This window comes from Grammomys surdaster, unplaced genomic scaffold, assembly GCF_004785775.1.
Source record: "Grammomys surdaster isolate TR1022 unplaced genomic scaffold, NIH_TR_1.0 139, whole genome shotgun sequence".
Classification (NCBI taxonomy): domain Eukaryota; kingdom Metazoa; phylum Chordata; class Mammalia; order Rodentia; family Muridae; genus Grammomys; species Grammomys surdaster.
This window is the reverse complement of record NW_021604597.1, coordinates 6,321,272-6,335,500: the sequence shown is the minus strand read 5'-3', so window position 1 is coordinate 6,335,500 and position 14,229 is coordinate 6,321,272. Positions and strand designations below refer to the sequence as shown.

At 34.0% G+C, this 14,229-nt stretch overlaps 1 protein-coding gene across 1 annotated transcript in view; it reads left to right on the top strand.

Annotated features, from left to right (window-relative positions):
* Positions 1–14,229, top strand: part of Nbea (neurobeachin) — a 513,393-nt gene that overhangs the window by 181,621 nt on the left and 317,543 nt on the right. The window contains exon 30 of the mRNA XM_028763470.1: positions 10,642–11,080. Coding sequence (XP_028619303.1) covers positions 10,642–11,080 — 439 coding nt within the window. The remainder of the gene's footprint in view (positions 1–10,641; positions 11,081–14,229) is intronic.

Sequence of the window (14,229 nt, the reverse complement as noted above, 5' to 3'; positions counted from 1 at the left end):
AGAGTTTGTTCCTTAACAATTTGCTTTTTTGGCACAATTACTAATGCTGATATCTCCAGCCTGAAAAAGAGTGCCCTTAACAATTTATTCACCTGGCCTAAATTTCAGTAGCTAGTTCCAACTAGCTGCTGTCAAATATCCCTGGCCTCCCACCTATAGTAGTCCACAGGCCCCATCTCACTGTCCCTCCACAAAACTCCAGACCTCACATGGTTGCTGTCTTCTTCTCCCACTAATGCATGGCAGAAACTCCTTTTTTTTAAAAAAAAAAATTATTGTATATTTTATTTATTTACAATACAGATGTCATCCACTTTGCCCATTTCCCCTCCCTAGAAACCCCTATCCCATACCCCCTTCTCCTCTTTGCTTTTATACCATTTTAATTACTTGCATGTATTAAGATCAGTTTTAGGTTGAGGGTCTAGCAATACAGTAGATACAAATAAATAGTCAAGGAACAAGCAAGACTGTAAACACAAATAGTCAAAGAAAAAGCCAGGCATTAAACCCAATTATGTGAACACTCTTGTGGTCACTGTTTCTGAGGACTTACCAGGATGACCAAAGTATCTAAGCCTACTTCCCTGTCTTAGCACAAGGTCATTTTCATGTCTGAAACCAAATTCCTTGTTCTAGCCTAAAATTTAGAATCCTATCTGAAATTACTTCTTCGTTCTAGCTTAATGTACGATTCCTGCCTGAAGCCCACTTCCTGTCATTGACCCATGTCAGATTCTTGCCAAGTAGCCCCAAAGGCTCTCTGCCTCTCCGCCTTTTTTATTTCATTAACAAGACTGAGTCTGTCTTAGGGAGTTCTGACAAGAATGCCTTCCTTTCCCGTCATGGAATGTGCATTATCAAAAGCAATGCACATGCATTTCTGTCTTAGGTTGGTAAAGCTAACCATTCTCTGTGCAGAATCTTACCCATCCTTGGTTTTCCAGCCTGTTATATTAATAACTCTGTCTGGGAGTCCATTTTTAGTTTCAAACCATATACTTCGGCTGCCAACATGTTGATGGTGTTAAAGACAACCTTTCACACAATGGGCAGGAATAAAAGTATTCCCAGGACATAAAGGGCTAGCATGATCAAGCTATATATTGCCATTTTTGAAGCTTGACCTAAATAGAAATATTGACCTCAGGCCATGGGTAATTTTATCTGCAGTATCTACTGCATTAATGCTCAGCAGAGCAGCATTCTTGAAATTCATAAGGTCCCTATGTATTGTTAAAACTTCCAGAGAGGACTGATCTAGAAATCAGTCCAATTTTAGAAATAACAATCTTCATTTGAAAGTCTGGTTCTGGACATTTTTAGAGAAATATGTGGAAATTAGCTGCAGTTCTCTATGATGTTATATTAGCAAGAGATAAAGTTGGTGCAGGATCTGGATTTCAGACAGATGTTAGCACATGTGTTAAGGCTTTTTTAATTGTCAAGTTAAAAATACTTTTGTTTGTTCTACAATATTCAATGCAAGTTGTATTGATTGTACACCTTCTAATTGTGTTTGTGTTTTGAAATCCGGCATATTAGTTATAGAAGTCTATCAACCAGCTTTTGTTTAGTGCCCTGAGTATCACAGAACCTTGGTATTCTAAAACCAGCTTGCAAGTACTGGAAGAAATGAGTCAGTCTTTGAGCAGAAGCAAGAGGATAGTAGGTTTGATTATTGCTGGTATAAAGCTTTAATTACATTAATTGCCAGCACCACTGCTTCTGCAATTGCTGTGAAACAAGAAGTTAAGACAACTACTTTTGTTAATTATTTAGCAAAAAATGTTACTAATGTGTTGAATATATAAGAGGATTTAGATAGGCGTTTGGAAGAATGGATTGATGTTCTTTATCCTATTTAAATTACTGGAAAGAGGTTCAGAATTTAAGAGTAAGGAACCATCTTGAGTGTCAAGCCAAATACCATTGTATTCATATTAGTTCTAAAATTTACAGTGGTAGTCATTATAATTAGGAAGAAGTTTAATGATACTTGCAGTGTATTTGGCGTAATTCTAACACCTCCCTGGAAATTCCACTTCTTTATGTATCCTTTTCCTCCTGGAACCTGGAAATCTTGTCTGGACCTTTAGCCCAGCAATTGATCCCCTACTTTCTTTATGACAAATCAAGAACCAAATGGGGAACAGGACCTTAGCATCAGTACTGACCCTTCAAGGTGTTAGCCTGGAAATATAAGTCTTCTAAAACAAGAGTCTTATTGGTAACTTATCCTGTGATAGAGCTATATTTTACCATCATTAACAAAGCAAATAAGTTTAGATAATTGTAACATATGTCGTATTAGTTTTTATTATCAGGATAAATAATTAAGACAGGAAACAAATGGAATAATATATTTTTATAAGTAAAGACACGTGCATTAAAAGTCTAAATAGACTAAATAAATTGTTTGTTAACACATGAACATTGTAAACAGGCAGCTTACCAGCCTGAGTAGTCATAGACCTTGTAAATAGGTAGCCTTGGCAGATAATACCAACTTAGATAAGGACAAGTGAATCATAGGCAGAGTCATAGTGACCTGTCCCCTGAACCTTCACTCAGCCGATACCCTGTTCTGAAAGATATCTGTATTCCCCCTGAACACCCACGCACCAGTGTCATCTCCTTCCCCATGTCCTGTCTTTTTGTGTTTATAACCCCTGTGTGAATCAGTATAAATTACGATTTGAAAAAAATAAATAAATTATTTTAAAAAATACATGAACATTCATCTATTGTATTGCTAGACCCTCAACCTAGAACTGACCTTAATACATGCATGTAATTAAAATGATATAAAAGTATAAAGGTGAAGGGGGATACGATAGGGGGCTCTAGGGAGGGGAAATGGGGAAAATGGATGACATATGTATTGTAAATAAAATATCCAATAAAAAATTAAAAAAATAAATGAGCATTCTCTATATTATAATTATGTTTGATAGTTAAGTGGAAGCATTGCTTGACAAAGGAGTGCATAATACATCCTTAAGAAGGAAAGTATATTTTCCCTTTTTTGTGTGTATTTTCTTTTGAGATAGAATCTTGCTATACAGCCAGAGGTAGGCTGAGAAGAGAGCCAAATGACCAGCAAAATTTGGATTACCCGTTGTTTTAATATAACAATCAATGGGAAACCAGCTGTTTGAGTTGTTTCATTAGATAAACAGGACCCAGTACTGTAGTACCTTTGAAAAGCTACATTAAGGAACTAGTTCTAAAGTAAGGGGCATACTGTTATTTTCTACTTTTGTCAAAATGTTAACCCAGAGATAGGGACTTAAATCAATCAGTATGTATTTCTTATAGCCCTTTTGCTTAAAAGTATAACATGCATTTTATATAATATGAGTAATTCGGCTAGCATTAGAACACCAGCAATACTGCATTTTTGCTTCCTTGTTTGTTTTCTGGGGTGTCCATTTTCCAACCCTTTCCATTTTTTAGAGACATTTGTACTCTTTGACTCAAAGCCTCTCCCTCCATCGACCAGTAATTGGTGCATTGTCAAAGCGTTCTTTTATTGTCTCATTTTCCTCTGAACAAAAATAGGAAAGAATTTCTATTTGAAGGACTCATTAGATTGGAATTACCTCACTTGAGTAACCCAAGTCAATCCTCCTTTTCAGGGCTCTTAAGTTTAATGTTTCCATGTAAAACCAAATACTTTCAAGTTATAGGAATTAGACTTTTGATGCTGTAGAAATAGGTATACTGCTACATAGGATATTTTAAAAGGCAGCTGTAGGTACAGTGGAGAATGTGTTATAGGGACAAGCAGAGGAACTGATTAAACTGTTACGGAGTCTCTTGCTTCAACATGAGATGCTATTGCTTAAGAGAAGCATGGTTGGTTTGTAGGGATAGAGAGGAAAGTAACCTAAGGAGACAGTTTGCGGGTCAAATGGATGGAACTTAGTAATAGGTTCAATATAGGTTTTCAGAAATGTGATAATTCAGAGATGACCTTGGCTGTTTGGAGAGAAACACTGAGGTGATTATAGTTGTGAGGACAGTCCCAGGGATACATAATGGATTTCTTGTCTGAAGATTTTAGAGGGTAGCTAATTTGTGTGGGGTAACGTGGGAAACTAGTTTGTTGTGAAGCCAGAAATGTAATTTGATCAGTTTGATTAAATTCCATTTACTCCTATTTCAACTTCCAAGTCAACTCCAACAGAAAGAAAGACATCAAAGTAGTTGTTTAAGGCCTGGAAAGATACAATGGGTGGGGTAGGGAGGGGAGGGGAGGGGAAGATGAGAAAATGCTTTCTCAGGATAAAAGGGCTAAGGTAGAGAAGACAGAATGATAAAAAATTAAAAATTATATGTACATATGGTATCTGATGGTAATGACGACAGTACACCATGCTGTAGTGCTCTTGTGCTTTACTGTATACTCTTATGGATACTGTCAGGTATACTTAGGTTAAAAGGCACTGTATCATATGTATGATTCTGTGTCTGTGTTGTAGATAAAGAACAAGGCTAAAGAAATGAAAATGACTCATCCTTATTCACAATGGTAGTAAGTGGTAAATAAGTCTTGAGTGAAAGCACAAGACAGTCCTAAGTTCCAAGGCTGCACTCTTTACGTAGTTGATATCTTATGCATTAAAATATGCCTGGCTCTGTACCAGTTTGTACAGCACTTTATTATTAATTTTAATGGTTGCTTCCTAAACGTTAAAAATGTTTACAGAACAAGATACAATGCAAGACAAAAGAAAAAGGGAAAAGGAAATTTGTAATAAGTACTTTTTGATAATTGAGTCAAGATACAGAATTGAAACTACATTAAAATTTAAGTTTTAAACATAACATGAAGGTGAACCTTCACTCTGCAAAACTGCTTTTCCAGAAGAGGCTGGCAGGAATAGCTAAAATCAATTTTCCAAGTGTCCTAAAAACTAATAATAGATGGAAAATGACCCAAAGGGAAAATTTAGGGAGTTCTTAAAAGACAGCAGACAGAATAACGATTTACCTTACACTTTTTCCAGTTTTTCCAGTTGTGTAGTAGCCTTGGAAAGTAGAGGTCAGGCAGCCATTGTGATTTGTGGAGGTTTTGAAAAGCAGCTGTGAGTAGCCACTGCAGAAGGGTAAGGTGTGTAGTTCTTAGAGCATTGAAGATTCTGGGATGCTGAGAAGAACCTGAATTTCTCGGTGGAGGAAAAAGCTGTCTGTTACTACATTTGTTGGAAGCATCATTAGTAATTTGTTTCCGTTGTTACTACTGAAAGCTACAATTTGTAACAGCTGAAACAGCAGCAACAACAACAACATTATAGTCACCACCAACAACAAATCACCTAGCTAACATCTTAAAAAGAATATCTAGGAATGAGGTCTATATACCTGGCTCAGCAGGACCTAGGAAGCACCAATCTCTTCTCTGTTGGCCTTAATTACATTGTACACTTAGGAGTGCAGGCAGACTGTCCAAGCACACAACCGGAGCCTGCCTACAGAGAAGAGTAGGTGATTTAGGGTTTCAAGACTTTTAAGGCAATGTCTGCAGCCAGTAAATTACTACTAGCATAGTTGAGCAGAAACTTTTTTGACTATAGGTGACAAATACATTTTACAAAATTAATGCCAAAAAACAATAACAACAGACTATGTGGAAGGGGTTTGGTTTTCCAGATCTCCATGAGGTTTAAAATGTCTATTTTTAAATAAAAAACTCTAAGCAAAGAACCAGAAACCTATTATTAATATACACAGTACAAATTTCTTGGTATTTTGACAGAAAATTCAGCTAATTAAGCCCAGATATTGCACATGTATCTTAAATAGGCATTTACGGGTTTGTGCAAATAATTAAATGGAATATCTTCTGAAAAATTGAAAGTATGAGGATAATGTCTCAGTGGTATGTTAGAGAGTTGATAGAATCAAGAATAAAACTGTATTTATTTAAAAAAATATAGAAATTCTGGAGTTGAAATTATAGTACCTGGAATGAGAAGTTCATTAGAAGAATTCAAAAGGTTGAGCTGAGAGCAGGAAGAATCAGCATATTTGATGTTTGGCCACTTGTGACTGTCCAGGTCAAGTAGGTCTCACAGACTTCAAATATCATGAATTGAACCAATGAACATTTAACAAGAGTCTTGCAAGAGAGGAATGAGAAAGAAAGGGACAGTTAAAAAAACAAATAATGAAAAGGAGTTTGGAAGAAATAATAGCCTGTATAAAATCTTCAGTGCACTATAAGTAGAATAAAATCATTGTGACCCATACCTAGGCAGTGTGGTCACAGTACTGAGAGGCTTTCTTAATTCCTGATTGTATCATCTGATTCTGTCTCTTATGGGTCTGTTACTCATTAGTAAGTTGGATTCCCAAGGCTGTATTCTTTTGATGTATCTACTATAGGAAACAATTGTGGGTAATTGCTTTGTAGTCTCACTTTATTGAGATTGCAAGTAAAGAATCTGGAAACTCTCCTCATGTAGAGAGAGAAAATACCAAGTTTAGTACTTTAATATGTTACATACATTGTGATCATTTTGAAAATGTAATTTTGAGGGAAGGCTGTGATGAATGAGGTAAGCTTGTAAATCTCATGTCATTTGTTGAAATATATATATACACACACACACACACACACACATATTTAGTATACGTTAGGTGAATTCATTACACACACACATTTAGTATATGTTAGGTGAATTCATTACACTCAATGAAAAATATTAAGAGGCATCTAGCATCCAACTATCTGTTTTGGACAACCTCACTCAGGTTAGTAACATTTTTGCTTTGTGTTTTGGTTGACCTATTAGCTATATATAATATCTAATGAAGGCTATTGAAAACTCACATGCTACTGTTATATGTATAACTATACAGATGCCCCTAACTTTCTATTAAAGTCATTGTGCTAAATATTAAATCCTCAGAGGGTATGAGAAACAGGAAGCTGCGATATAGCATCAACTGAAAACATGTTCTATAAATGGTGTTAAGGTACAATGAGAAATTAAGGTGAGGATTTGGTGTAGTAACCTTTTTTTTTTGTCTTGTTTGTTTCAATTAATCATTACTCTTACAGTGTTTCCATAGAGCATTTTTTTCCTTCTATGTAACACAATCAGGTGTGCTTTAAAATACTTGTGTAGAATTTTTATTAAAAGTTCAAAATCACCACTCCATTTTAAAAAATCATTCAGATTTGGTAAAGTCAGAACTTTATATTGATGTGTAAATATTTTATGAGCTTTTTAAAATAATTTACAATTGAAGGTTGATGGAGTTTTAATTGAAAATTCATAAAATTTCACCTTAACTTGGAAGTCAGCACTTATATTGAGTTCTAAGTATCTTGTAAGTTACAGATTTTTAATGGTTATTGAATGTCAGTTAGTGGACCTGATGAGAGAGAAATAGTTGGTGTAAACAACATGCAGCTTTGGAAGCAGAGTGATGGATAGCTAGCTCAGCAATTATAAATACACTTTCTGCAGTTTGTGAGGAACAGATTTCAAACAACAGCACCCACAAGCAAGGCCTTCCAGAAAAGTGTGTAACCCCAGCTGTGAGGGGTCTGACTTTCACTCTGTCCGCCTTAGCATGTGCAGGCACACATCAAATAAACCCTCTGCCGCTGAGTTGCTTTTGGCCGTATTGTTTCACCACAGTAGTATTAAACTTAACTAAAACATATCTCTTTCCTAATAGGTCCAAATCAAAATTATATACCCACACAAACATAAGTAAATTAATTAGTAAATAAATAAAATTTGAAAACTCCTTGGGGGGTAATTCAGGAACCACAAATTGAAGATGTTGATTTGTGGGTATTTGTACTGGAGAAATACTTATCTGTGGGCCTAATATAAATTATATGTTTAAAATTTATGTGTACCTTTTAATGCAAAGTGTACCATAATATGGTTTGATATCATATTAATGTAAGGTCACAACTCTGAACCACATCTGGAAGTCTGTAAATTCAGGCCAAGTACTAGAGTATACTCCGCACACTTTTTGACGGTTAAACTGTGGGATAAAATTGACCATGTGAGTAACTATCACTGGCATTGTAGTGTTGTGGTGGTGGTTTTTGGAAGTTCCATTATTTCACTTATATTGCCTGCTCTTTGTATGGAAATGTCATAACTGCTTTTCAGTATTCTCTTGGTATTTTGATGCAGTTGAATGGCCTTAGCCATCTTCTCTCCTAACTCTGTATTCCAAGGTTACATATTAGCTTCCAAAATCTACTATCAAGTTAGTGTGAATGTCACCATAATTTATGGCGATTTTCATGGTTTGTAGACATAGGTATTTAGAAGTTCTGTAGACTCAAATGATCAAAAGTGAATTTGTATCTTCTGAACTGCTCTCCTATTCACATTGTTTTATCAGAGGTTTATTATCATGCTTTATTCTTCTTATAATCTATACTCCAAAAAGAGTATCTTGATTTATATCCTCCTTATTTCTAATGCTATAATTTTTAATTTTAGTCTTACCTTTTACTTATAGGGTTTTATTTTTGTTAAAGCTTTAGCTATGATTTGAACTCATTTTTCCTGGTCCTCCTCCTGGTACTATTGAGATTGCATTCACAACACTAATACAATTCTTTTCATTTTTTATCTTTGTACAAGAGTATTTTTTATTTTGATTATTCTGTGCTTGGATGAATATTCTTTTCCCTAGTTTTCCAATTAATTTTTTTTGATTCTTAAGAAAACTTGGCAAATAAACAAGCAAAACTAAACCTACTTAATAAATATAGTAATGATTACACTGTAACATTACATTGTTATATATGTATATTTTACCTATTTAAATGAATATTGTAGTGTTCAAAGTTTGAATAAAAAGATGTTAAGTTTTTCCAATTTAAAACATAACCTTCACTATCAGTCCAATCAAAATAAAAGGAGATAATGGTTTCTTAGCCTCTTTAAGTATGACAAAATGGTTCTGAAATTAATCTGGAATAATTAATAAAATCACATTTTTTTATGCCATAGTACTCTTCTGCATTCATGAGAATTAGCAACTGTTTAACCACAAACCCAAGAACTGAGCCTATCACTGAAAACTTAACATGATTGTTCACCCTTATGTGTGGACAGTCTTTCAGCAGACTTGATCTGTGTGCATGACAATATCAGTGAAGAAGCATTGCTCTATGATTTTCATTAGCTGGTCTCAAGGGAGGTTTCCTGACCTGGGTGCTCATATCACGGGTGCAGTTCTGTTTAATTTCTTACCAACATAACCTTTTAAAATACAGAAACAAACATCAACAATTTCAATAAAACTCTACTGTAAATAATTTATGTATATCCTTTTGACACCTTATTTTTCATCTTCAAAATGATTTTAAGTTATGCTAGGATGTGGTGGTACACTCATTTAATCTCAGCACTCAGATGGCAGAGGCAGGTCGATCTCTGAGTTCAAGGCTAGCCTAATCTGCAGAGTAGACAGCCAGGACTAGACAAAAAAAAAAAAAAAGAAAGAAAGAAAAAGAAAGAAAGAAAAGATTTTAAGTTAAAGACTGGTGTGTGTGTGTATGTGTGTGTGTTTGTATGTGTTTGTGTTTTACTAAGGTCAAGTACAGTTTCCAATGCTATTTAGAATTTGATAACATTTTATTCTTCCATTTAATTTTTGTGTAATTGGAATTAAACCTTTAAAGATATTTATTTAAATATCTCTCTCTCTCTCTCTCTCTCTCTCTCTCTCTCTCTCTCTCTCTCTGTGTGTGTGTGTGTGTGTGTGTGTGTATTTTCTGTTTCTGCACCTATATGTTGCATACTCTCATGCTTGACACATTGCAGGTGTAGAGATAAGAGCACAGCTTTCAGGAATTGGTTATCTCCTTCTGTTACATGAGTTCCAGGGATCAAATTCAGGTTATCAGATTTGTTGTTAAGCACTTTTATGTGTAAATCGTCATGTGTGCCCAGATTTAACAGTTTACAGATCTTGTACTTTTCATCCATTTTGATTAGTAGTATATAAACAATTCCTATATAAAGATGAATGTTTCTGATTTTGTTCTTAAAAATGGAGATTAATATTTATCTATAAAAATTTAGCAAGAATTTCTAAAATAATTAAAAATAAAGATTAAAAATGGCTAGTTTATTATGACACACCATAGTATAATTAATGAACATATCTTTTTGAAGTAAACACTTGACAAAATTTACTTTTAAAATTCACAATTTTATGTGTGATTTGAGTAACATATCTTGAGGTAATTTAAGTATTTTGACATTTCTTTATTAAAACACCAAAAACGGTATTTAAAATGACTTTGCTTTTTTTAAGGATAATAATAATTTTTAAGGAAATAACAGGATTGTTCTTTTATGTTGCTTGAGAGCTAGCAACAGACAATGGATGGGGGGATGAGACATTTTGACTGCTTTAGGAATGGGTTGAGTTAAGCTCTTAAAGACATGATGTAGAGTAACTCAAACAGTTTTTTTTTAAAGAAATGGGATTGTTTTGATGTGTCCTGAACAAAGCAGCAGGTGCATATGGATGTTGTATTTGAGCCAAGTTGTGCTGTGCATGTTCACTTATGAAAGTTTCATTTACTTCTTACGTGCACATGAAACCTTTTAATTAGACCAATATCTTTCATTACAGAAACACCTGCTACATTTCCAGACACTGTAAAGGAGAAGGAAACACCAACCCCTGGTGAAGATATTCAGCTAGAAAGTTCAGTTCCTCACACAGATTCCGGAATGGGAGAGGAGCAAGTAGCTAGCATTCTGGATGGGGCAGAGCTAGAGACTGCTGCAGGTCCTGACGCAATGAGTGAACTTTTATCCACGTTGTCATCTGAAGTAAAGAAATCACAGGAGAGCTTAACTGAACATCCCAGTGAAATGTTGAAACCTGCACCATCCATATCTAGCATTAGTCAAACCAAAGGTATTAATGTCAAGGAGATACTAAAAAGTCTTGTTGCTGCCCCAGTTGAGATTGCTGAATGTGGCCCTGAGCCTATTCCATATCCAGATCCAGCACTGAAGAGAGAAGCACATGCTATTCTTCCTATGCAGTTCCATTCCTTTGACAGGTATGTACTGAACTTTTAATCCTCAGGGTCCTATGCATAGTAAGCTCTGGGGATTTACAAAATAGTATGAGAGTCTCAAGAATATCTCATTTATAAATGTCGATTCGTACTACAAAGATTGTCAAAGTACTTGTCTGCAGGATTGAGTTTGGCATGAGACATGATGTGGTAAGTAGTATATCACACTGGAAATGGTGAACATAGTATTGGGTTAGAATCTACTACTGAAGAATGGTCACACATTGAGGAATATTTTTTTCTCTTTACTTTTCTCCATGTGAAATAGATAGGATAACTCTCCAAAAGCTATTTTGATCCTCAAATTCTATTATACTATTATTAAATATTATAATAATTATTATGGATTAAGTAACTTCCTTTAAGTAGCCACAATTAATTTTAATTATAAATTGATCTTTATTGAAAAATACAAAAAATGTTTGTATTTTTGGTTGTTAAAAAAAGATTGTAATTCTGTCATTAATATAAAACGTTTAGATATGTGAAAATAAATATTCTTGAAAGGCATTTCTGACTTAACTTAGAACCTGTCCTATGTAGCTACATTTAAATATAAAATCAATCAAAAAATTGGAAGCAACTGATTCTTTTTTAAAATCCATTTTATATGCAATTAAAGTAGCTCAGAAAAAAAGTAGCTTAGAGAATTAAAATAAAATGATACAGATATAAAGATTCGTTGCATTTAATATATCTTACAATTTAAATCAAGTGCAGCCTCAAAAAAACTAATTACCAACAAGAGTGTTTGAGTATTGGTTTTGCTATATAGTTTAAATCATGTTTGTATGTTGATATGTAAACCAAAGAATGTATAGGTTTACTATGTGGACTATCAGTGAGTTTTAAAACATATCTTCATACCGAAAATTTGTTTGTGAGAGAGATTATTGATAAGCAAGTACTGCCAGCTTTAGTGATAAAGATTTAATTTGAGTAAGTATTTCATAAGCTAAAATATCAAGATTAACATATAGGAAAGAAGAATAAGCATTATTAAGGTATTACTGAATAGTGTAGTGTCACTTTCACAAATAGTCATATAAAATGACTATTAAAAGTTTCTAAAAAGTGGCAAATTATAAAACTATGAAGTGTAGAAAATGCTTTTCTACAAACTTTTCTGTTCTGAAGTCTTGATTAAATAGTTAACTCTGTTTTCTCATGTTTATTCAAATACTGATAGTTTCTTCTGAATTTGACATTACATCTCTATTTCACATGTCCAATTTATAGTTACAGGATGAGTGTGTTTATGCCTATGACTTTGTTCCAATCTATGCCTTTTTCTATGTATATGTAATACTACCAGTGTCTATATATTAAATAATACAAATTAATAAGCTATTTGAAGTTGTCTAATTTAATCTTAAATTATATCTTTACATTTTTGTCAAAATACAAATGAATAAATCCAGATAATTATTAAGATGCACAGAAGAGGATTCTGTATAATTAAGCAAAATAATTTTGTGTTGATTTAGATTTTTATTCAGATTTTTTATGAAAACTTTCAGCTGTCGCCTTAATGGACACTACTCTTAGTTACACAGAATTAATACTTTCAGAATGTTATTTTAAAACACTGGGACTTTTCCTGTATTCCTGGTAGCATTTGTGCAAAATACAATAGGAGTGAATCATTATTCTAAATTGTTAACTAATTAGAATGAAATGGAAGAGCACAAAGCATGTTTTTCATGTTTTTATTCTTTTGAGGAAGAGTCTTGGTGTAGTTAATATATGCAGCAGCTCAAGTCCCAGCAAATGTAAATGATGAGGTGATATTGATGAAGGAGGGGATTGAGGTCTCAGGGGCACTGATGACGGATTGAACAGAAGCGGCCTTGCACTGCACGTAACTCAAGTCTGTCGTCTTCACTACTCAAAGCTATAATGGGAGGTGGCAGTCTGAAATGAGTTGCCACGGCGAGGAGTATTATTTTTGAAATGCTTTCACACAAATCACTAGGCCCTGCATACAACTTAGTTTCATGCTTTAATGTCATCAGGAGGCACAAATTGGTGTGTCTAATTGTTTGCCACCTGCCAGCAAAATGAGCTGCCAGCCAGCCAGACGGGTTTGATTGTCTGTCAGCCTTTCAATAGATTGAGAGTGACAACATCAAAAATGTAACTTCAAACTCTAAAGCTGTGAGCAGCTTTGCAGAGACATCATCCCCACAAGAACTCCTGGACTGCTGCATTTTCAATTCTATTTACAGTATATTGCTGACATTTACCTTATCTGTCCTAAGGTAGCTAGCTATAATTGCATTATGATGTACAAACAAATTTCTGAAACACTAAAGTCTGAAATCCAAGTTATGACATATCTTTTAACAATAGATTGCATTCCTTGAAAAATGGAATCCAAGATGACAGCCTTTAGAATGAAAGTCCAGAAAGTTCCCAGTGACAAACAGAATTACCAAAGGCTTCTAAACATAAAGTATTTGGATTTACTTTTAGTTGAAATAACTGTAAACTCAGTTGCTCAGTTTTTTTTTTTAACTAGCATTATATGATTGTACTAGAAATCACTTGTGATATTCCTTTTGTTAACCGACTGTGTATTGGTCTGTTGCAGTCATTGCAGAAGTGTGTTTATTAGGCTTACTTTAGACTGTAAGTTGGGAAATGGCTTACATAAACAGCTGTAGAATCTGGAGTGCTCTTCACTCATCTATACTAGTTGTCTCTTCCAACTTAGGATAGAGCGATGGAGAATTTTGATGTCTTAAAATTTATAATTTTTAATATGTAAATAGCCACATCAAATTTAGAAATTCTTAGGTCTAATAAAACAAACTTATTTTTAGAATTTCATATTTCTTCAAATTGTTTATTGTATTCTTTATGTAGATGTTTTTATGTAGATGTAACTGCTGGTTCCTTTTATTTTCTCACGGTTATCAGTGAAGATTTAAAAAGGTTTCTTTGATTGCACTGAATTACCAAAAGTTATATCTCTCAAACCACCCTTCACTAAGCACAGTGTGTATAGAGATTGCACAGATTTTTATTATTGAATGAAAGCATTTTTGATTTTTTTTTCTAACAGACATCTGGAAATTAATACAGCAAGTTACAAAATTCTCTAGCAACACTACATCTCTTGGTAGAAT